General features: G+C 47.2%; 2 protein-coding genes across 2 annotated transcripts in view; both read right to left on the bottom strand.

The window, feature by feature from the left end:
- The window catches only part of LOC123245271 (uncharacterized protein KIAA1671-like), a 79,415-nt gene extending 78,280 nt beyond the window's left edge, over positions 1–1,135 (bottom strand). Inside the window, exon 1 of the mRNA XM_044674090.1 lies at positions 796–1,135. Within this exon, the coding sequence (XP_044530025.1) occupies positions 796–1,135 (340 nt within the window). The remainder of the gene's footprint in view (positions 1–795) is intronic.
- Positions 1,136–1,298: 163 nt separating this feature from the next.
- Positions 1,299–23,471, bottom strand: part of LOC123256913 (uncharacterized protein KIAA1671-like) — an 86,086-nt gene continuing 63,913 nt past the window's right edge. Inside the window, exons 4-5 of the mRNA XM_044685469.1 lie at positions 1,608–1,964; positions 1,299–1,316 (exon numbers count right to left, since the gene is read on the bottom strand). Coding sequence (XP_044541404.1) covers positions 1,299–1,316; positions 1,608–1,964 — 375 coding nt within the window. The remainder of the gene's footprint in view (positions 1,317–1,607; positions 1,965–23,471) is intronic.

Here is a 23,471-nt window from a genome sequence, read left to right as displayed (position 1 = left end):
TTTTTTTTAATAATATACATTTTTTTAAACTCTTATCTTCTCTCTTTCTATGGCAGAAAACCTTAGAATAAGTAAGGGCTAGATAACGAAGGTTAAATGACTCATCCAGGGTCACCTAGCTAGGAAGAGTCTGAAGCCACTTTTGAACCCAGGACTTTCTCATCTCTAGGCCTGGCTCTCAATCCATTGAGCCTCCAAGTTGCCTCTAGTTTTTTTTAAAAAGAATATTTTGTTTTAATTGAAATAATTTGATGTCATTAATAACTCATTTAAATACTATTTTGATAACTTTGCCCAATATAATTGGTTTTCCTGTATTTTGTTTTATGCCTTTAAAAACATTACTCTGAGGAGTTCCTTGGCTTCGCTAAACTGACTAGCAAAGAGGTCCAGGAACTGAGAAGCCCGGATTCAAATCCCGTGTCAGTTTCCTGCCCGGGACCAATGTCTAGTTAATTTCCACTCGGAAGTGAAATTGCCTATACCTGCAAGCACAGTGGCCATTCAGCCTACCTTGTTCAGACTACCTCAGGCTTTCCTCATCGACTTGCTATTTTTTAAATTTAAAATTTTTTAAATTTAAATTTAATTTTTAATTAAAAAATTTTTAACTTTAATACTGTGTATTGGTTCCAAGGCAGAAGAGCAGTAAGGGCTGAGCAATGGGGGTTAAGTGACTTGCCCAGGGTCTCGTGGCTAGGAAGTGTCTGAGGTCAAATCTGAACCCATCTCCAGGCCTGGCTCACTATCCACTGAGCCACCCCGCTGCCCCCTAACTTTCTGAGAAGATGCCACTGCCCCAAGGTTTGGGATAGGTTTCAGTTCGCTCTAGGAGGAAGGAAAAGCTTACGAGGTCGGGGGGCTCTGAGCTGGCCTGCCTCTTCCTTAGCGAAGAGAATCTTTGTTGGCTGCGGACAGAGAACCTTCGGAAGGACTCCCGACTTCGGGATGCAAAGTGTCGGAAGGAAGCCGTCCGCTTGAAGGGGGTCCTGCCGGGCCCCTCGCCGCTAGTCCTCTCGTGGGCCACAGCCGTGGTCACCAAGTTCAGTGCCTCCTGGAAGGAGCGCCTCACGGTCCCCATCCACTGGGTCATGTGGCTCTGGGCCACGGTGAGTTTGTCTCCCAGGTAATCCATGGGGACGGAGGGGAAGCGGAGGGCAAAAAATTATAAAGCGGTGCGCAGCCAGTGCCCCACCTCCCTGCTTCCCTCGCGTGACGCTCGCTATCCCCTCCTTCTTCGTGGCTTTTGTCTTTCTCCAAGGAAGCCAAGACGACCTAGAGGGGTCTTCGAGAAAGTCTCAAAATAAATCCAGGAGCTATAGAGGAGGCAACCGGCAAAGAAGGTCCCTGAAGGGCTCGGGCAGCATCGCCCCCAGGTTACCGAGTTAGCACGTTCTCCTCTCGTTTGCCATTCGATTCCCAAAGACCCAAGAGCCTGCTGGAAAAAGGGAGCCGAGGCGTGTGGCTGCCTCTCCGGAGGGGCAGGGGATCCGGGCTCAAGCTGCGGCTCTCATTCCTGAACATGACAGTGGCCCGAGAGCTGAGATTTCCCGGCGTCTGCTCGCTTTCTCCCCATCCCACAGGTAAAAGGAACACCGTCCGCCTACCTGTGCTGCCCCCGTGAGTCCGTAAGCAGCTGGACGGAGCTCATGTTCCAGGGGCCGGGAGAGGGGAGGAGCAGGTCCGGAACGCAATCCAAAGTTCCAGCAGTGGCGGCGGCAGCAGCAGCGGCGGCCCCCGAGATCCTTTCCCCGGAATGTCTCCACAAGTGCTCCACAGGAGCCCGCTCCTTCCCCAGGGAGACCACCCGAGCGCCTGTCGTCCAGGAGACTGGATCTCACCGGGTCCTTCCCTGACTTCAACAGCAGTTCATTTCCGGAGGCAGAACCGGCGTCCCTGAGGGACTCGGGCAGCAGCAGGGAGCCGGACGGGGAGGGGACAGCTCCTCGTGGCCCAACGGTGTCCTGGATGACATCAGACTCCGGGCTTGGAGAGGGGCTTCATGACTGAGGAATGCAGAGGGGATGGGAAGCAGGCGGCTCCCTTCTCCGCCTGGGAGTTTCGAGACACTCCTCAGTGTGGCTCTTTCCCAGCACCCTCTTCTCTCACCCACCCTGACGATCCCTGGTAGCGAGGCAGCCAGAGATTTATTCCCAGACATGCATGCATAGCTAAGAAGGAAATACATACAGAAAGCTCTCTGGCAGTCTCGACATGAAAATCTTTGGCATTTTCCCTGAATATCTGGCAGCTGGGGAGAGGCTTAGAGCTGCTACCTCTACTGCTTTAAAAATCGGTTCCCTCATTCCTTTCCTGCCCTCTCCTCCCCTCCGGCCCTCCCTCTCTCCCTCCCCCTTCCTCCTCCTCCTCCTTCTCCTCCTCCTCCTCCTCCTCCTCAGGAGAAAACAATGAACTAGGTGAAACAGCACACAGGCAGCAGAGGTCTGCCTGGAGAAGGAAGGATCCTGGCTGGCCTTTATTGCTGCACAGGCAAAGGTTGCTATGGCAACTCCAGGGAGCAGCATCTGCCTGCTGCCTGGGCAGGCAGGAGTTGAACTGAGAGATTGCAATGATTCATAGTTTGCACACATCACGTGGGCTCAGCCCCAATGCATTTTAACCCTTCTCTGCAGCGGCTGGCCAGGAAAGGGGTGAGCTTTGGCCACTGAGATGGGGAGGGCAGAGGGGGAACCAGGCCAGGCTGGGTTCTGATAGAACGGAGGAGAAAGGAGGAGCCTTAGAACAGGGGATGTCAGAACTAGAGGACACCTAAGAATGTGGGATGTCAGAGCTGGGAGGGACCTTAGAACAGGGGATGTCAGAGCTGGGAGGGACCTTAGAACAGGGGATGTCAGAGCTGGAGGACACCTTAGAATGTGGGATGTCAGAGCTGGGAGGGACCTTAGAACAGGTGATGTCAGAGCTGGAGGACACCTTAGAATGTGGGATGTCAGAGCTGGGAGGGACCTTAGAACAGGTGATGTCAGAGCCAGAGGACACCTCAGAATGTGGCATGTCAGAGCTGGGAGGAGCCTTAGATTAGAGCATGTCAGAGTTGGAAAGGACCTAAAATTTAGAACAGCAGAGCTGGGAGGAATCTTAGGACAGGATCTAAGCTAGAAGGGTCCTTAGAACACGGAGTGTCAGAACCAAAGGAGACCTTAGGACAGGGAAAGTCAGAGCTAGAAGGGGAAGGGTTTAGAACAGGGAATAGTATAACTGAGAAGAACCCTAAAACACAGAACACCAAAGGAATCTTAGGATAGAATCCAAGAGCTTGAAGGGGCTTTAGAACACAGAGTGTCAGAGCTAAAGGAGACTTTAGAATATGGAATGTCAGAGCCAGAAGTGGAGGAGGGCATAGAACAGGAAATAGCAGACCTGGGAAGAACCCTAAAACATAGGACACCAAAGCCCAGAGGAATCTCAGGATAGGATCTAAGAACTAGAAGGGACCTTAGAATATGGAATGTCAGAGCTAGAGAAGATCCTAGAAAAGGGAATGTCAGAACTGGAATGAACCCCAAAACAGAACAGCAGAGCTGGGAGGAATCTTAGGACAAGGTCTAAGAACCTGAAGGGATCTTAGAACACACAGTGTCAGAGCTAGAGGAGACCTTAGAACGTGGAATGTCAGAGCTAGAAGAGGGGAGGGCTTAGAACAGGGAAGGCACTGGAAATATAAATATTAAGAAATAATTTTGTCCTCCTGGAGTTTACACTCTAAAATGTATAGAAAAGCCTCCTGACCAATTTGGGTTCTAGGCAAAATTAGAATGGAGGTTCCCCCTCACTGGAAGTCTTTCAATCAAGGCTGGATGATCCCTGGTCAAGGATGTGGTAGACTGGAAACTCCTTCGGGGCAGGAACCCTCCATGTTCATCTCTGGAACCCCCATGCAGAGCGCAGAATGGGCTTTAGAACACAGAGTGTCAGAACTAAAGGAAACCTTAGAATATGGAATGTCAGAACCAGAAGATAGGGAGGGTATTTTGCTCGCCACAGGCATTTACGTTGAACTGAATGGTAACAAGGATCCCTGGGATCATAAGATGGGGCCTCAGAAGCCCTCCAATCCAACTTCCCTATTTTACAGATGAGGAAACTGAGGCACAAAGAAGTTAACTGATTTATTATCCAAGGCCACAAACATAATACCTTTAGAGGCAAGGTAAGTTAGACAAGATGCCCTTTGAGGCATAATCTAACTTGAAATTTTGTGATGCTGAAACAATGATAACAATAATGGCTAATATTTATATTTTATTTTTATTTTATGCCAGGCAGTGTGCTAAGTGCTTTGTAACTGACTTATCACTTGATCCTCACAATAACCCTTCGAGATGTGTGCTATTATCTCCATTTCGCAGATGGAAAAACTGAGGCAAACAAAAGTTAAGTTACTTACCCAGGGCTACAATGTTAAGTGTCTGGGACTGACTAACAATAAAAATAATAATGGCAATAACAGTGATAACTAACATTTCTATAGCACTGTGCTAAATGATTTACAATTATTATTTCATTTAATTTTCATAGCAACCTGGCGAAACAAATGTTATTATTATCCCAATTTTATAGGTGAGGAGAAAGAGGTGAAGTGACTTGTTCAGGAACATACAATTTATAAAGGATCTGAGGCAGAATTGGAATTCAGGTCTTCCTGATTCCAGGTCTGGGGTTCTCTTCATCATACCACCCAGCTAGCCCAACTTAATGCCTGCAGAGGGAATGAGACTCATCCAAGGTCATGCAACTAATTTATGTCAGTTAGGACTAGAACACAGGTTCCTGACTCCCAATTCAATGCTCGTCCTCCTCTTCCTCCTCCTCCTCCCTCTTCCCTATTCCCATGGTAACAGGGAGAAGGGTTGCACCCCAAAACAATAACTAACTCCTGCCTTATCTCGTGAAACCAGGTCATTTGTTTACAAGCCCAAGCTAGGACTAGGGGACTATTTCTACACGCCCCAAAGCCTCATTATTATTATTGCTCATTCCCTGTAAACTGATGTAAGCGGACCTTAATTAACCTCCAAAACAATGGTATCTGGAAAAGAAATCTTTCGCAAACCAGCCAAAATTCAGTCTGCCTCCCTTATCATCTCCAGTTAGCACAGTAGGAAAGGTCACATTTTCCACTCCAGGAGTGGATGGCTCCTTGGCTCCAGGGAAGACAGAGGGCAAGGATTCCCATCTGTGCCACTGGAGATCCAGCCACTGAAGCTGCAGGACTTAATGAAGCCTTGAGCTATGGCTCCCACTGAAACAGAGAGAAAAGATTTGCTAAGCAGGTCCCTTCTTGGGCCAACCAGCTTTGCCAGTCAACATGCACACTCACACTCTCCCTCTCTGTCCCTCCCTCTCCTTTCCTCTCTCTCTCTCTCTCTCTCTCTCTCTCTCTCTCTCTCTCTCTCTCTCTCTCTTCCTTGGGCATACAGGGAAAGGACACAATTCTCTACTGAGGAGCTAAGGTGTGTCTGCCCCAGGGCTGTACCTTAATCACTACTGAGAAACACCAGCCTGGATTTGCACAGTATATTCTTTCCCTGAGATGTAGCTGCTTTGGGCAATTTAATCCCTGAATCCAAGGTCTGGAAACAAAACCTAGAATGTAGAAAAGACCCTAGAACACAGACCATCAGAGGGGGACGAAGTCTTAGAACCAAGGATGTCAGAGAGAGGTTTGCAAAGTAAATTAATCCTCACAACAACTCTGGGGCTATTATTATTATTATTCTCATTTTACAGATGATGAAATTGAGGCAAACAGAGGTGAAGTGACTTGTCTAGGGTCACACAGCTAGGAAGTGTCTGAGGCAGGATTTGGACCCCCAATCCAGCATTATGGTACCTAGCTGCCTATAGTGGCTATTATTATTAACACTTCTATGGTGCTTTCAGGTTTGCCAAGTGATCTCCATGGTTATCTCATTTGACCCTCCCAATCCCTCTTAGAGATAAATGCTATGATTATCTCCTCTTTATAAATGAGGAAACTGAGGGAGAGAAATGAAATGAGGTGGCCAGGATCTCACACAGGGCCTGAGGTGGCATTTGAATTCTCTCTCTGATTCTTCAGGCCGGGGCTCTAACCAGAAAGCTCTCCTGCCTCAGAGAACTATAACTGGAAGGGCCTTCAGAGCTCAGGTAGTCCAGACATCCCTTTTATAGAGCTGGAAACCAAGGAAACAGAATCATTTGAGCCAGCTCACCCAAGCAGAAAAATACCAAAGACGGGATTCAAACTCAGGACCTCGGATGCCAGTCATGGTTTGTTGTTTCTGTTTCTAAATTTTTTTAATTTTATTTTTATTTCTTTTTTGGGTTCTTTTGGAAACAGAGAGCCCTGCTGATGCTGGAAGATCCAACCTGAGGGCATTGTCAGTGAAATCTCCAACATCCGGACCCAAGAGATGGAAAAACCAGGAGATGTCCTGTGGGATCTCTTCTCTACAGAACGTAAGCCATGGAGAGGCAAGAAAAGCATTCTACCAATTTCTTTACGGTTTTTATGATACTATAGGGAGCTTTAAGGCCTTGGAGAGCTACCTCATAGTAAGCCTGTCAAAACAGCTCCAATAGAATCCAGGATTGTGGATCTATCAGAAGGTATTGTTCAAGTGGCAGCTCGTGGCTCAGTGGATTTGAGACAGGAAGTCAAATCTGGTCTCAGATACTTCCTAGCTATGTGACCTTGGGCAAGTCACTTAACACCCCCCATGCCCTAGAACCAATTCCTAGTATCCATTTTAAGATGGAAGGTAAGGCTTAAAAAAAAAGGTATTGTTCAGTTGTTTCAAACTCTATATGACTCTATTTGAGGTATTCTTGGCAGAGAGAGAGTGGTTTGCCATTTCCTTCCCCAGCTCATTTTTACAGATGAGGAAACTGAGGCCAACAGAGTTAAAAGACTTGCCCAGGGTCACACAGTTAGTCAGTGTCTGAGACTGGATTTGGGCTCGGGAAGATGAGGGCTCCATCTATTATGCCACCTAGTTGCCCTCAGAAGGTGCCACGTCTCAGTTCTTCTCACTCCTTTTATTTATTTTTTTTTGCCTGATTTAGGGGAAAGAGTACAGATCCTGGGAATGAAGAAAATGGGGTTTAATTAAACAAACAATATTAGGCTTCTAGTCAGTACAGAGCCCCAGGCTGGGTGACGGCGGTGATAGCGGCTGAACACAGTTCCCTGTTTCTTAACAAAACTTTGTCCTTAATGGGCAAACTCTAAAGCATTGCATAAATGCTGCTTAGTGCCACCTGGATTTGGATCGAAATGCTGGATACGAGACCCTGAACGACTCACTTAAATTCCCCACCACACTGGACAACTTCCTAAGACTCTCTGGTGCCCGAAGAGGTGCCAACTTGCATTAGTGAAGAGAGATTCCTGGCCTGGGAGTTCCCTTGACCCACAAAATCCATAATTCCAGTGCCTAAGCCCTATTGCTGAAACATCTCCATTTGGCATCTGAAGCCCTTCTCAGCCTAACTCCAACAGACCTTCCCAGCCTCAGTTTACATTTCTGGTCATCCTCAGTCCAGTCATGACCTTTTTACTGTTTCTCCCACACCAAAGTCTATCTTCCCTCGGCACTGGCTGCCCACTGGGCCTGGAATGCACCCCCTTCCCTTCCTATTTGTAACAGCCTGCTGACAGCACAGGCTTGAGCATTATTGCCTCGCCTTCCCCTCGGAGCCCCCTCTGACCCCAGGATGTGCACCTCTGCCAACCCCTGCCCCTTCGACGGGCCACGAACACTACAAATTCAAACACTGGATTGTAAGATTTAGAGTTACAGACCATGTGCACAAGCCCCTTGTTTTACAGAGGAGGAAACTGAGGTTTAAGGAGAAGTCATCTGCCATGAGTAAAGGTGGGATTCGAATCCAGCTTCATCTGTGCCTCCTTTCAGGGCAGGTGACTGCACCTTTTTCCTTTCCATGTATTTCCAATTCCTTCCCCCACCCCATTGGATTTGCAGGAAAGCTATTCAAAGGCTTCATTGTGAAAATATAAATAAATAAAAATATAATGTACTCATTCTCTGGCTTGGCTCCAATGAAGGTTAATAAGCATGCGATCGATTACAACGACCCAAGGATTCTGGGAAGGCCAATGGTGAACGCCCTCCCCATCACGACTTCCCAGACCACGTGTGGGCCCCTCGGCCTTCAAACATTTAACAAACATTAACTGGGCAGAAAGCACTCTAGGACGGCTGATCGATCCCTGAGGCTGTGCCACCCACCCCCTGGGCGAGGCTTCAATGTCTGCCATTGTGTAGAGAAGAGGAGCCATGGCTGGTCAGCCCTGCAGAGNGACAGTGGATGAAAAAGTCCCCGACTCCACGTACGTCCACCCTAGCCATGGCCACGAGGCTTGAGCCCAGGGTTCCAGTCCGGCTCTGGTTCTCAGAGCCGGCAATGCTACCCAAACAAGACTATGCTCTGGGCTATTTTTAAAAAGGGGGGAGAGGGCACCCCGGCATTCACTGGGATGCCAGGGCCACACTCCAGTCTCATTTGGATTCAGCTGCCACAATATCAATTTATTGGAAAAACCACATTCCATGCCCTGGTAAGAGGTGCCATCCCGTACCCAGGATGGAGGCGGGAGGGAGGTTAGAGAGGAACCACTGACACAGTCAACTACAAATGAAAAAAGGAAGGCAGAGTACAAAGGTCTTCCCTTCCTGGCAACCCAGACTGGGATGAACCAGGAGCTCACTGTGCCCTGGGCCAAAGCATTTCTCCTCCTTGGCTCTCCACTTCCTCCTCTGTAAAATTAGGAGGCTGAACCACAGAATCTCTAAGGCCTCTCCCAGCTCCGACATTCCCTGTTCTAAAATCCTTCCCAGCCCTGACATTCCTCTTTTCTAAGACCATCCCCAGCCCTGACAGTCCCGATTCTCCAATCATCGCCACTTTCCTACCTGTTCAATCCTGGGCAATCACCCCGGGGCCTCGGTTTCCTCATCTGTAAAATGGAAGGATTGGGACAGAGGGAGGCCCTCCCACCTTAACAAGCGCCTGAAGCTGGGACTCCCATTGCATTTCACAGGGGGTCCCTGGGATATGGCTGCCCGCTCCCGCCCAACGGGAGCCCCAGGTGACATGTGGAACAGCTAACATTTCCATTAACCATCTGCATCTTCCCTTCTAGCATCCCTCACAGGCGCTTTCCAGGCCCGATGATGCTCTTCTGCGGGAGGTGGGGAGGACTTGAGGAAGGGGGTGCTCTAAAGCCAATTGCTCGCTTTTCTCCATCACAGATCCCAGCTCTAAGCCTCTCTTGCCCTCCCCCAAATATTTTCTCATTCAACTACAAACATTCTCAACAACGTTCTGCGCCTGGCCTGCTTCTCCGACTCCCTCCCTTCGTGATATTTTGGAACAAGCCCTGAGACAGCTCCCAGGGAGGAGGACATTGGGTGGGGGGGGAGGAACAGGCTCCCTAAAAACCAAAGAACTCCTCCCCCAATCTGGCCGATGACAGCTGTCAGAAACCGAACCCTGGCCAGGCTTTGGAGGAGGTGGGAGAGAAGGTGGAGGGCTTCCCGACAACGAGTTATTTTCGGGCCAGGATAATAATCCCCCGAGTATTTTGTTCTTGCAAACAGGCCTTAATGAGGTTCATTAAGACTGCAGCACTCTTTGAAGCTCTAGGCGACCGCACGGATGCCGACAACTTCCCTCGCTGGAGAGAAAGTGGGTCTCCCCGAAGCGGCAGAGAAACAGACCTGCAGGGGCTTCATTAGGAACACGGGAAATGCCGGGAATAAAGCGCAGCCAAGGAGGCACAGATCTCGGAGCCGAGGCCAGCCAGGATAAAGAATCCTTCCTAGGCCCACCTCTGCTCGAAGACCTTCAGGGAGGGGGGAAACCCACCTCCTCCGGAGCCTACCTGTTCCACGCTGGGACAGCTCTCCAGTGGGAAAGTTTCCCTGACTCAATTAGACTGAAATATTCCACCGAAGGGCTCTGCCCTGAAGGGACTAGCAGTTAGTCAGTCAATGAATAATCACGAAGCATCTACTATGTGTCAGGCACTGTATTAGATTCTGGAGAGACAGAGAAGATCAAAAACCAAAATCTAAAACCAGTCCCTGCTCAGAAAAGAATTCACATTTAAAGGGAGCAATAACCCACAACCAGTGGCGGACAAATGAGATAGAGAGGGGGTGGCTAGGTGGCTCAGTGGGTTGAGAGCCAGGACTAGAGACAAGGAGGGCCTCCGTTCAAATTCAGTCTCAGACCCTTCCTCATTGTGTGACCTTGGACAAGTCCCTGCTCTAAAGAGTTTGCATTTAATGGGGGGAAAGAGCACGCAAAGAGCTCTGGACCAAAGAGAGCCAGTCTTGGGTTCGTCGGGTTTTGTGGACGGCAGCCACGTCACACCGTGGACTCACGCTGCCCTCGTGGCAAGAACTCGTCACATCTCCTCTCCCCCCACACCGATGCCGCCCAGTTTAGGAACTTTGGGAAGTTTTTAAATTGATTCGAAGATCCTGAGATTCCTCTCCATCAGATCTCAACATCTGTTCCGTCCCCGTGAGGCATTAAATGGAGGAAATTTTATGCAAATAATTTATTTAAAGGGCCACCAGAGATAAATAAAATAGGCAATCCTTGGCTTGTGGTACTGCCAGTCGTCATGGCAACAGAAATCTGCTACTGAGATGCTGCTTTGAATTTCCCTCTTACTCAGAACTCAATAAAGGCAACAGAGACTTCCTTCTCTGTGACTGGGTTCAGGGAAAAGCCCTCCTAAATCGAGTTAGAGGAAGAGATTCTCCCAAGCTCCTCCTTGATCTAAAACCCAAGGATTCCAAGATTTAACCTGAATTCACGCCCCTAACCTAAAGTGGGGATCATCCCCAACCGCCTGCTCTCTGCAAGACCCTGGACAAGTCACCTGCAATCCTGGGACAACAGATCCCATCAGAGGGTCACAGGATTCAGAACGGGGACAGAGAGAGAGTCAGGCATTTAATAAGCACCTACTATGTGCCAGGCACTGTGCTGAGGCTACAAAGAAATGGAAAACTGTTCCTCCAGCCAAGGAGCTCACTGTCTTAGGAGGAAGACAATAGGCAGATAAATATGCATGAGAGAGCTAATCAGAAATCAGAGATAATTCAAAAGAGAAAATCACTAGTATTCAAGGGACTGGGAAAGGAGGGGGATTTTAGCTAAGATTTAAAGGAAGCCAAGGAAGACCCCAGAACTTCTCTAGTTTGAACAACACAACAAAGTCCCAAGAAGAGAAGTGACTGATCTATTAACACAAAGGGGGAGGGAGGCTCAGTGGATTGAGAGTCAGGTCCAGAGATGGAAGTCCTGAGTTCAAATCAGGCTGCACACACTTCCTAGCTGTGTGACCCTGGGCAAGTCACTTAACCCTCATTGCCTAGCCGTTACCACTCTTCTGCCTTGGAACCAATACCCAATATTGATTTTAAGACAGATTTTAAGACAGAAGGTAAGGGTTAACTTTTTTTTAAATAAAATTAAGTCACATGGATAAGAAAACGGGATCAGAGATTCGGAGATGAAATGACCCTTGATGACATTTTTTCCTTTAGTTATTTTCAGTCATGTCTCACCCACTGAGTTTTTCATGACAAAGATACTGAGGTGGTTTGCCATTTCCTTCTCCTGGTCATTTTACAGATGAGGAAACTGAGGCAAACAGAACATGGCTAGGAAGTGTCTGAGACCAGATTCGAACTCAGGTCTTCCTGATTCCAGGCTTGGCACTCTATCCACTATGCCAGCTACCATTTCACAGAACGGGAAATTGCGGTCTAGGGAGGGATAATATAATACCTTGCTCATAGGTAATAAATATCAGAAGCAGGATTTGAACCCATATCCAAGTCTAGTGCTATTCCTCTTATCCCACGTTGCCTCCCTGAGAGAGAAAAAGACTAGAGGATGAAGAAAGTTGCTCTAGACAGCCTCTGAGGCCCCAGATTCCTCTTCATTCCATCTCTATCTCCTTGACATCTGGCTCTGACCACAGAAGCTAACTTCCTAATAATTGAGAGCTGTCTAAAATGAGCTGCTTGGCAAAGTAGTGAGCTCCCTCCTCAAAGGAGGGCTTCAAGCATCAGTCAATGGCCCCCGTAGACGAGCTGGCCCCCAGCACCAAGAAAGAAAAGGGACCATCGTCATCCCCTAAAGCTTCTCAGCAAGACTCCCTCCGCCCTACATCCTAATGAGTTTTATACCTCTTTTTTTGGTTTTGTTTTGTTTTAAACCCTTAACTTCTGTGTATTGGCTTATAGGTGGAAGAGTGGTAAGGGTGGGCAATGGGGGTCAAGTGACTTGCCCAGGGTCACACAGCTGGGGAGTGTCTGAGGTCAGATTTGAACCCAGGACCTCCCGTCTCTAGGCCTGGATCTCAATCCACTGAGCTACCCAGCAGCCCCCGTTTTATACCTCTTTTATGAGGGTCTGGGAGGGAAAATCAAGTTCCAAACAGAGTTATGGGTTTTAATAAACTCCCTTCTTTCCTAGGAGAAGCATTCATGATGGGTCAAGCCATAGTGGGGCCCCCGTGATGGTCAAATGCTTTCTACACTAACTCACTGGCCCCCGAGAGGCAGGATGGGGCAGGAGAAAGAACCTCCAGCACAATATAGGATCCCCAGATGCCCCTTGCTATTTTCCTGCTGAGGAGCTTTGGGATTCCCATCCTTTCTCCCCAAACAGGATATTTCTCCCTTTCTGCCTCAGTTTCCTCATGTTATATGCTCCTCCTTATAGCTCAGTGAATTGGATAATACAACTACTAACTGTCATTTATAAAATGAGGAGGAAAATCCCTTATCCGTAAAGCAATATGGCTTTCTGAATGCTGGATCTGGAGCCAGAAAGACCTGGGTTCAAATTCTACCTCTGGAATTTGTTAGTTGTATGATCATGAGCAAACGAAAATGGTTGGGGCTCAATTGTCTTACCTGTAATATGGGGATGTGGTTTCCTGTAGTATCTGTCTCTTGGGGTTGTGAGACACAAATAACATAAAATACCCAAAGTGCTCTGCAAACTTTAAAATATCATATAAATGTCAATGATTAGTATTATTTCTTAAACCCTCACCTTCTGTCTTAGAATGAATACTATGTATTGGTTCGAAGGCAGAAGAGTGTTAAGAGCTGGGCTTTGGGGGTTAAGTGACTTGCTCAGGGTCATCCAGCTAGGAAGTGTCTGAGGCCACATTTGAACCCAGGTCCTCCTGTCCCTAGGCCTGGCTCTCTTACCCACTGAGCCTCCTAGCTGCCCCCCTGTTATTATTCCTAATCATAATATAACTAATTAACACTACTATTCGCTAATTCACAGAGCTGCGTGAGGCAGAGGTACCCAAATGCTTCTCTTTGTCATTATTATCACCATTCCAGAGCTCTCCAGGCAGGCCTCTAAGGGCCCAGGCCTGGAGCCTGGACAGTAGGACACATCACACACTGCAAAGCCTGACCCCATCTGAGCTCACCTAGTTTCACCCCGTCCTGGCTTTAGAGCTACTTGTTCTGCTTGGCTCTGAAGGAAGGAAACAAGAGCAGAGGGGAGAAGCTACCAAAGGGCAAGTTTAGGTTTCCTGCCACTCGCTGCCATCCAAAAGTGGAATGGGTGCCTTGGTGAGGGAGTAAGCTCCCCATCACTGGAGGGCTTCGAGCAGAGGCTAGGTGACTCCTGGCTAGGGATGCTGGAGAAGGGCCCGTTGGGCCCCCGAGGTTCTACCCGAAGTCCTATGGTTCTCCAGTGTTCTTTGCTCTCCAAGGTAAGTGGAATCTCAATAATAGTCGTGTCCACCAGGAGACGTGGTCTATACCACGCTCAGTCGGAGAGGAAAATACTCTGAGGGGCCAGAGGCCCAGCTACCCTGGGCTTCCTGTCCACCTGTGCCGGCCGGCCGGGGTGAGCAACAGGAAAGGAATGTGGCGAGCCTGGGAGGGGGGCCCAGACCGCAATTCCATTTCCCTGTCCCCATCAGGACCCAAGTGCCCTAAGGAAAAGACAGCGGGGGGAGATCCTCCCCATGCTGCCAGCGCTGGGCCAACCTAGCCCTGCCACCCATGGGGAGAGCACGCACACAGTTTCCGAACCCATCGGCCTGACCCCTTCGTCTCCATTTGAGGAATGGGGAAAATCGTAGTGCTTGGAGTCCGCCACTTGGGACATCTATAAATGAACAGGCAGCTCCCTCCGGGTATCAATGCCAGAACAGAACAGAGAGGGACCACCCAACCCATAGAGAAGGCACAGACTGCTGGAAATAAACACTGAAGGAAAGAAGGGCTCAAGAAGAACCCAGGAGGAGATGAATCAGACTGTTGAGTGAGAATTTCAGAAAATTCCAAATAAAGGGGAGAAAGGTTGCGGGGTGGGGGCATACCAAAGCCCCAAGACCCTGTGTTCAGCCCAAAACTAGTCTGGCTGAGATGGTGGCTGCCTGGTTGGTCAGGCGTTTACCGAGTGCCTACTGTGTGCCAGGCACCGTGCCAAGTGCTGGGGATACAAAGAGAGGGAAAAGACAGTCCCCGATGCCAAGAGCTCCCAGTCTAACAGGGGAGATGGTATGAAGACAACTGTGTCAGCTAACTGGCTCAGTGGATTGAGTTAGGCTTAGACCCAAAGAGATCATAAAACAGACTTGTACAAAAATATTTATAGCTGTGCTTTTTGTGGTGGCAAAAAACTGGAAAACAAGGGTATTCCCCTTCTATTGGGGAATGGCTGAACAAATTGTGGTATATGCTGGTGATGGAATACTATTGCACTCAAAGGAATAATAAACTGGAGGGATTCCATGTGAACTGGAAAGACCTCCAAGAATTGATGCAGAGTGAAAGGAGCAGAGCCAGAAGAACATTGTACACAGAGATGGAATACACTGTGGTAAAATAGAATGTAATGGGCTTCTGTACTGGCAGCAATGCAATGACCCAGGACAATTCTGAGGGATTTATGGAAAAGAACCCACATTCAGAGGAAAAACTACAGGAGAGGAAACACAGAAGAAAAACAACTGCTTGAACACATGGATTGATGCGGACACGGTTGGGGATGTAGACACTAAATGACCACATCAATGCAACTATCAATAATATGTAAATAAGTCTTGATTGATCACACATGTTAAAACCAGTGGAAATAGGTGTTGGATATGGGGGGAGGGAGTGAAGGCGGGGTGAAGGGGAAAGTAAAAACAAGAATCAAGTCACCATGGAAATTTTTTCTAAAAAAATAAAATATTTAAATCTGAAAAAAAAAGAGAGTTAGGTTTAGAGACAGGAAGTTCTGGGTTCAAATCTGACTTCAGATCCTTCCTAGCTGGGTGTTCCTAGATAAGTCACTTCACCCCCACTGCCCATCCCTTACCACTCTTCTATCTTAGAATCAATTGATTGTAAGACAGGAGAAGGTTTTATTAAATGTGTGTGTGTGTGTGTGTATATATATACACACACGTATATTAATATTATATTTTCCCCTCCTACTCGTTGAATTGTTTTGTCTGTTCTCTGAATTTCAGAGGATGATGACTCATGGGCAATCTCACCAGCAGTCACCCTGAAGGACAACACAGAGATACCTGGTGGGCATGAGATGGCTGTGGCCTACTGCCAAGCTTTCACAGCTCTCCCCTGGTCCCCACTCATAAAACCACCACCCTAGTTCAAACCCTCCTCACCTGAACTCATATAAAAGTCTTCTCATTGACTCACCTGCCTCAAGTGTCTCCACTGAGCTGCCAGAGTGATTGCCCTATGGTGTCGTTGGAACCCCAGAGAAGCATGAGCGCAAGATGCCCTCCCACGTGCCGGGCATCTCCCCTCACTTTCTGTTGCTGCCCAACGGCCTCTAACATTCAGCCCTCCATCTCCCAGAGCTGGAAAGCGCTCCCCTCTTCATCCCCAACTCACAGACTCCTTCTTCCTCCCAGACTCATCTCAAGCACAAAATTCCACACAAAGTCTCTGCTGATCCTCCCAATTGCTATTGCCTTTCCGTCCCCAACGACCTTCTACTTATTTACAATTATCGTCTTGACTCCGGTTCTGTGTGGCTATGGATGGATGGATGGATGGATGGATGGATAAATGACAGACTGCTCTGTGACAGAGGTGTGGAATAAATGAAGAGGTAAGAGAAGAGCAGATGACAGATGGGTAGGTGAAGAGGTGACAGATAAACAGAGGAAAGGCAGATGGCAGACTGATGAATCAGATAATAACAGATTGACATAGACGATGGATCAGTGATGGGTGGATGGATGATAGATAGATGATCCATAAACAGATGAATTGATAGATGAACAGATGGATGGAAGGAGGGAGGGAGTGGGAAAGGTTGATGAAAGATTGAAATATCATAGATAACAGATTAATATAGATGATAGATCAATAATGGATGGATAGATAACAAACTGTTATATGATATAGAAAGATGGATTATTAGATGGATGGATGGATGGATGGACGGACGGATGGATGGATGGATGGATGGATGGATGGATGGATGGATGGATAAAGGGCTGGAAAGGTAGATGACATTGATATATCACAGATTGATATATCATAGATAATAGATAACAGACATATAGATGATAGATCAATGATGGATGGATGGATGACAGGTTGATATGCGATAGATGACAGAAATACATAACAGATAGATGACAGTTAGACAGATGGATGAGTGGATGACACTGATATATGAAAGACTGTATTGTTTTCAGTCATATCTGACTCTTCCTGGCCCCTTAGGGTTTTCTTGACAAAGATACGGGAGTGGTTTGCCATTTCCTTCTCCAGCTCATTTTATGGATGAGGAAACTGAGGCAAACAAGTTTAAGTGACTTGACCAGGGTCACACAGCTACTAAGGGGCTGAGACCAGATTTGAACTCAGGTCTTCCTGACATTGGAGCTCTATCCAATGAGCCATCTAGATGCCCTATGAAAGATTATAAAGATAAATAATAAATAGAAAGAGAGACAGAATAAACATTTATTAAGCTCTCGTTGTGTACCAGATGCTGTGCCAAGTACTTGTTACCTCATCTGATAAAAAGTAGACTCTCTGAGAGCAGGGGTTGTTTCATTCTTTGCTTCTGTACCTCACCCAGCAGCCACAGTTCTTACAGTAGGCACTTCATGTTTGCTGATTTACTGACATCCCCAAGAACCATAAAGCAAATATGAGTTTGGCTCTGCCCCAATGAAAGGAGAATCCATTGGAAAAAGAACCCCAGACCTCTCCCAGAGGCACATTCTCAACTTGGGTGAAGTGAACTGGCCAGGGGCTTCTGAGGGGCCCCAGGTTGGGCTCTCTGCCAGCCCAGGGAGCCAGACACCATCTGCTGCTCTGAGAACACGAGCACATCCTGGTGCTTCCTGTTTCTTTCTGACACAACCATGAAAAAAGCAACAGGAGCCCAGGAGCCCTCCTGAGCCCAAACAATGGCAAAGTTGTTCTCAATCCCCCTTTTAATGAACGTGGGACTTAGTTTAGGAAGGGGGATGGGAAGAGGGAAGAACATGGTGGAGTCCACCATGAATGCAAGTAAGCGGAGGACCACCTGATGATTATGTCTTAGGAGAGACTCCTTTCAGGCATGGGCAGGACTCAGTAGCTGCTGATGGCCAACCCTCGAATCCCATGATTGTGGAGTTACTGATTATTTATTAGAGGCTGAAAAACATTTCACCACAATTCGAGTATTGGAAGTGATCTTCAAGGGCGCCCGGTTTAACCCATCCCTGGATAAGAATCTCTTCTACAAATGCCCTCAACAAGTGTTTATGAAGACCTGCAATGACGGCAAACTCACTACTTCCCAGGGAGCTCGTTCCACTATGGGACGGATCTCACTGTTAGGAGGGTCTTTCTGGTGTCAAGCCCCAATCCAGCTCTCTGAAACATCCCCCTGGGGCACCATCTTCTCTGGGTCAACCTTCTTTTTTATCCCTAGGTCTAAAGTTATCATCGGTTGTATTCTGTCCAATCACAGCCCAGACATTTTGTGCAACCTGCTTTCTAGAGACACAATAAGAAAATATCACATCACTGAGTCATACCTGAGACCTCCTCCATGGGTCAGTGACAAACCCGGGCTCTGGAAAACCAAGTTAGCCAAGCCCGTCTCATTCAAGGTCAGCCCTGCCTGAAACAATGAACTCATGTCATCAGACATGGAGAAGAAGAGACTACAAAGACCCACTTTGCCCGTCCAGCTGTCTCTGTCTGTCTCGTCTCTGTCTCTCCCTCCATCTCTGTCTCTTCCTCAGTCTCTGTCTCTGTCTCTGTCTCTCTCTGTCTCTGTTTCTCTCTCTCTCTTTGTCTCTCTCTCTGTCTCTCTCTTTGTCTCTATCTCTCTCTCCCTCCCTCCCTCTCTCTCTCTGACTCTCACTCTCTTTCTGTCTCTCTCTCTCTCTTTCTCTCTCTCTTTCTCTCTGTCTCTGTCTCTATCTCTCTCTGTCTCTCTGTCTCTCTCTGTCTCTCTGTCTCTCTCTCTGTCTCTCTTTGTCTCTCTCTCTCTCCCTCCCTCCTCTCTTCTCTGTCTGCCTCTGTCTCTGTCTCTCTCTCTCTCTCTCTCTCTCTCTCTCTCTCTCTCTCTCTCTCTCTCTCTCTCTCTCTCTCTCTTTGTCTCTCTGTCTCTCTCCCCACTCCCAGCTCTCTCCCTGCAGGGAACCTGGGAACAATAGTGGGAAGTTGGCCCAATGCCGGCAGATTTAACGACAATGACCTCTCATCCAGGGAAAACAGGGACGGGATCAAAACAAGCTTGGTTGGTTTGCAGCAGCCTTCAATCCTGTCTTCTCTCAGGCCTGGGTTACTGGATAAAGTGCTTGGCTCATTGCCAGAAAGATCCAGGCTCAAATTCTCTCTTGAACACATCATAATAACAATGATCGTTCTTATTACTATGATAATAATAATAATAATAACTAGAACTTATAGACTACCTTTGAGTTTGGGAGATGCTGTACAAATATCACAACAACTCTGGGAGGTAGATGCTGTCATTATCCCAATTTTGCAGATGAGGAAACTGAGGCAGACAGAGGTGAAGTGATTCAACCAGGGTCAAACAGCTAGGAAGCATCCAAGGCCAAATTTGAACTCAGGTCTTCCTGACTCCAGGCCCAGTGCTCTATCCACCAGCAAACTTGCCTAAAGAAGAGGGTTGAAGTCACTCTTCCAGCCCTAAATCTATTCGGGACAAATCACTTAACTTCCTCTTGCCTCCGTTTCCCCATTGGTAAAACTCAGGGGTGATCTCTAAGATTCTCCTGAACTCCCTCCCCAGGGTTACTCAGAGAGAAAATGGGCAAGTCTGGACAATAACATTTACCAACACTGGCTGGAGGATGCTAAAAACAATCACTGTAACAATACAACAAGAGCCTTTAAAAATACACTCTGAGAAAATCAACCAACCAGAGCGAGGCTGTGGAAGCAGCTGAGACGTTTTCATTATTATTCTGGGAACGCTGACGAGGTTCTAGGAGTGGAGAATTTTGTGCAGGAAGAAACCTGAGAGGACACTTTAGCCAACTCCCTCATTCAGCTTAAGGAGGAGGGAACTAAGGCTCCCAGAGGAGGAGGGAACTGACTTAAGGAAAAGTGGCAGAACAAGGATCCTTTATGTAGGGGCAGCTGGGTGATTCAGAGGCTAGAGAACCCGGCCCAGAGACAGGAGGTCCTGGGTTCAAATCTGACCTCAGACACTTCCCAGCTGTGGGACCCTGCACAAGTCACTACACCCCCATTGCCTACCCTTACTGCTCTTCTGCCTTGGAGCCAATATACAGTGTTGATTCTAAGATGGAAGATGAGGCTTATTTATTTTTGTTAAATCATCAACTCATTTGTAATTTGGAGATTTGGTCAATAGGTGACACCCACTAGTGGATAGAGTAAGAGGGTTTGGCATCAGGAAGACCTGACTCCATTCAGCTTTATATTCAATTCACATTCAGCTTCAGACACGTATTAGCTGGGTGACCTTCGACAAGTCACTTTACTGTCTGTCTCAGTTTCCTTATCTGTAAAATGAGCTGGAGAAGAAAATGGCAAACCACTCTAGTACTGGTGGAGTCACTTAACTTCTGACTGCCTCAGTTTCCTTACCTGAAAAATAAGCTGAAGAAGGAAATGACAAACCACTCTAGTATCTGCCAAGAAAACTCCAAGCAGGGTCACAACTGAAACAATTGAATAACAATCACCACAATTTAGACTTGGAGCATCTTAAGTGACTTGCTCAGGGTCACACCACCAGTATGGATCAAAAGCAGGGTTTGAACTCAAGTCTTCCTGACTCCAAAGTTAACCTCTGCCTACTACAACTTTCTCAGATGTCGGCTATTAGGACGAACACGCTTTAAAAAAAAACAAAAACATTGTAAATAGTTTAGAAGGCGTAACAACAAGCTCATTAAAAATTATTAGAATGTTTTTAATGATGACTAAAATTATAATAAAAATTTTAAACAATATAAGCATAATAAAGAATTTATCATGAAGAAATGAGGGACAGGGACTGGCTTTGCAATTTTATTGGCACTGGGAACTCCCAGGTGAAGAAATTCCCTCCATCAATTCAGGCTGCTACCTTATCTCTAACTTGCCATCTTAGAGAATTGCCTAGATCACTAGGGTGTTAAGGGGCTTATCCCAGGTCATACAGCCATTATATATCAAGGGCAAAACTTGAACTCGGGTCTTCTGCCTTCAAGTCCAGAAATCTATCCACTCTACCAGGGTGAATTTTAATTAATGATTTAAAATTGTCTTCAAAAAAAAAAAAACAAAACTTCCCTCTGCCCAAATTAGAATTCTCAGATAATCAACAGTCATGGTTGAAAGAAATCCTAAATTTGAGACTCAGTAAATCTGGGTTCAAATCTCACCTCCACTACTGGGCAAGGCCCTGCAAACCCTTGGGACTCAGTTTCTCCATCAGTAAAAAAAAGGCACAAGAACACTTGCCCACCCTATGTTGATGAGGTGCTTTGAGGAGAGAGCTTTGTAAAAACACAGGGTGCTATGGAAACCTGAGCTATTATTATCAGCAGGAACTCAGCCCTTCCTGATCCTTCCATTTCGGGAGAAGAATTCTGTCACATCTATATACAAGGTCAGCTCAGAGGCCCATAATCTTCTCTTTTTCCTTCTTAAACCCTTCCCTTCTGTCTGTTTATTTTTTCTTTTTTTTTTTTTTAACCCCTTACCTTCAATACTGTATATTGGTTCCAAGGCAAAAGAGTGTTAAGGGCTAGGCAATAGGAGTCAAGTGACTTGCCCAGGGTCACACAGCTGGGAAGTGTCTGAGGCCATTTTGAACCCAGGACCTCCCACGTGACTCTCAATCCCCTGAGCCACCCAGCTGCCCTCTCCCTTCTGTCTTGAAGTCAATACTGTTATTGGTTCCAAGGCAGAAGAGTGGAAAGGGCTAGGTGATGGGGGTCAAGTGACTTGCCCAGGGTCACACAGCTGGGAAGTGTCTGAGGGCAGATTTTAGCCCAGGACCTCCCATCTCTAGGCCTGGCTCTCCCATCCACTGAGCCACCCAGCTGCCCTTCCAACTCATTTTACAGATGAGGAAATTGAGGCCAACAGGTTTAAGTGACTTTCTCAGGGTCACCCAGCTAGGAAGTGTCTGAGGCAAGATTCCATTTCTTGGCCTGGCTCTCTATCCACTGAACTACTCAGCTGCCCCTGGAGTCAGTGAAATTTTAGCATATATTAGATCCAAGGACCACTAGGGGGCGGCATAGCATGCAAATAGCAGAACCCAGAGTTAGGAAAACTCATCTTTCCTGAGTTCAAATCTGACTGTATGGCCCTGAACAAGCCATTTCACTCTGTTGGCCTCAGTTTCCCCATCTGTAAAATGACCTGAAGAAGGAACCACTCAGTATCTTTACCAAGAAACCCACAAAAAAAGAGACTGAACCACAAATAAGCAAGGATTGGTTTGGGTCTTGGCTGGGTCTGAGAGGGCCAAATGCCAACGGAGAGGTTCAGGGCTGGAGTCTGGACAGAGCCTTCTCCCTCTTTCAGTCCAGGCGAGAGGGCACCTGTGGAAACAGGGCTTAACCCACCTGGCATTCCACCCTCCCCCTATTTACTCTGGACTAAAGCCAGAGGCAGCTTTGCTATTAAAACTAAGTAGTATGTTTACTGGAGGGCCAATGCCCAATTCAGGTTTCTACTGGAGATCCTGCTCTGTGATTTCTGACAAGGAGAAAAACATTCATTCATTCATTCATTCATTCATTCATTCATTCATTCACTTTGAGTGAATGAATAAATGAATGAGTGAATGAATGAATGACTGTTCTTCTCTCATGAAGCACCCAGCAGCCCCTCCTTAAGGAAATCCCAAGATAAAAAGCTGTAATCAGCTAACAGGGGATTGGGGGAGAGGGGAAAGTCCACCCACCAAAAAATAAATAGGAACGATGAGAGCCCTGGCTTCGAATCTCAGTTTGTGGCCACTGATGAGTGGCAGGAGCTTGAACAAACCCATCTGGTTTCTCCAGCTTGCTTGGTTTTCTATAAAAAGGAGGAGGCAGCTGTGTGACTTTGGGCAAGTCACTGAATTCCAGTGGCCTCAACTTGCCACCTAGAATTGACACTAAGAAAGAAGAGAAGGGCTTGAAAAAATCCAAAGAGGGAGGAGAGAGAGTTCGAGTGGACTCCTCCATGGCCCGAATCCTCCCGCATTTCCCGAGCCTGCTCTCAGATGCAGGGAATTAAGCTCTTCTTTCCAAAAGCTGCCCAGTAGGCTCCCCAGCTGCCATGCCCAGGGATAGCAAAAGTGTAATCAGATTTCAGGATTGCCAGGGGCTGGGAGATGGATTGGGATGGGAGCGCCCTCTGGTGTTCAACTCAGGAGCCAACAGGGCAAGGAAAGGAGGCAGTAATTGGCAAGGTAAGACTCCTACTCAAAAAAATGTCCGAGCTGGGAAGGCACCCTGGAACACAGAACCAAAGAGGTGGGAGGGGACTTAAAACAGGCAATGTCAGAGCCAGAAAAGTCTCCAATTATCTGAGCCAAACCCTTCCTTTTTGATCCAAATTTTGTCTTTTACAGACCAGACAACTGAGGCAGAAAGAAAGGGAACGGGGCTGGCCCATCAAAGCAACAAGATATACTGTAAAAAATCACTCAACCTCAAGTTCAAAGATCCAGGTTCAAATCCTTGCATGGCTACTTACTGCCTACAAGAAATTAAACAAATCACTTCCTCCTATGGGGCTCAATTTCTTCTTTTTTTTTTTTTTTTGAAAATTTTCATTTAATTAATTAATTAAGAATATTTGCCCATGGTTATGTGATTCATGTTCTTTCCCTCCCCTCCTCCCACCCCACTCCTGTAACCAATGAGCAATTCCACTGGGTTTTACATGTGTCATTGATCAAGACCTATTTCCATATTA

Source organism: Gracilinanus agilis, chromosome 1 (assembly GCF_016433145.1).
Source record: "Gracilinanus agilis isolate LMUSP501 chromosome 1, AgileGrace, whole genome shotgun sequence".
Classification (NCBI taxonomy): domain Eukaryota; kingdom Metazoa; phylum Chordata; class Mammalia; order Didelphimorphia; family Didelphidae; genus Gracilinanus; species Gracilinanus agilis.
The sequence above is the reverse complement of the archived record's forward strand: the minus strand, read 5'-3'. Positions and strand labels throughout refer to the sequence as shown.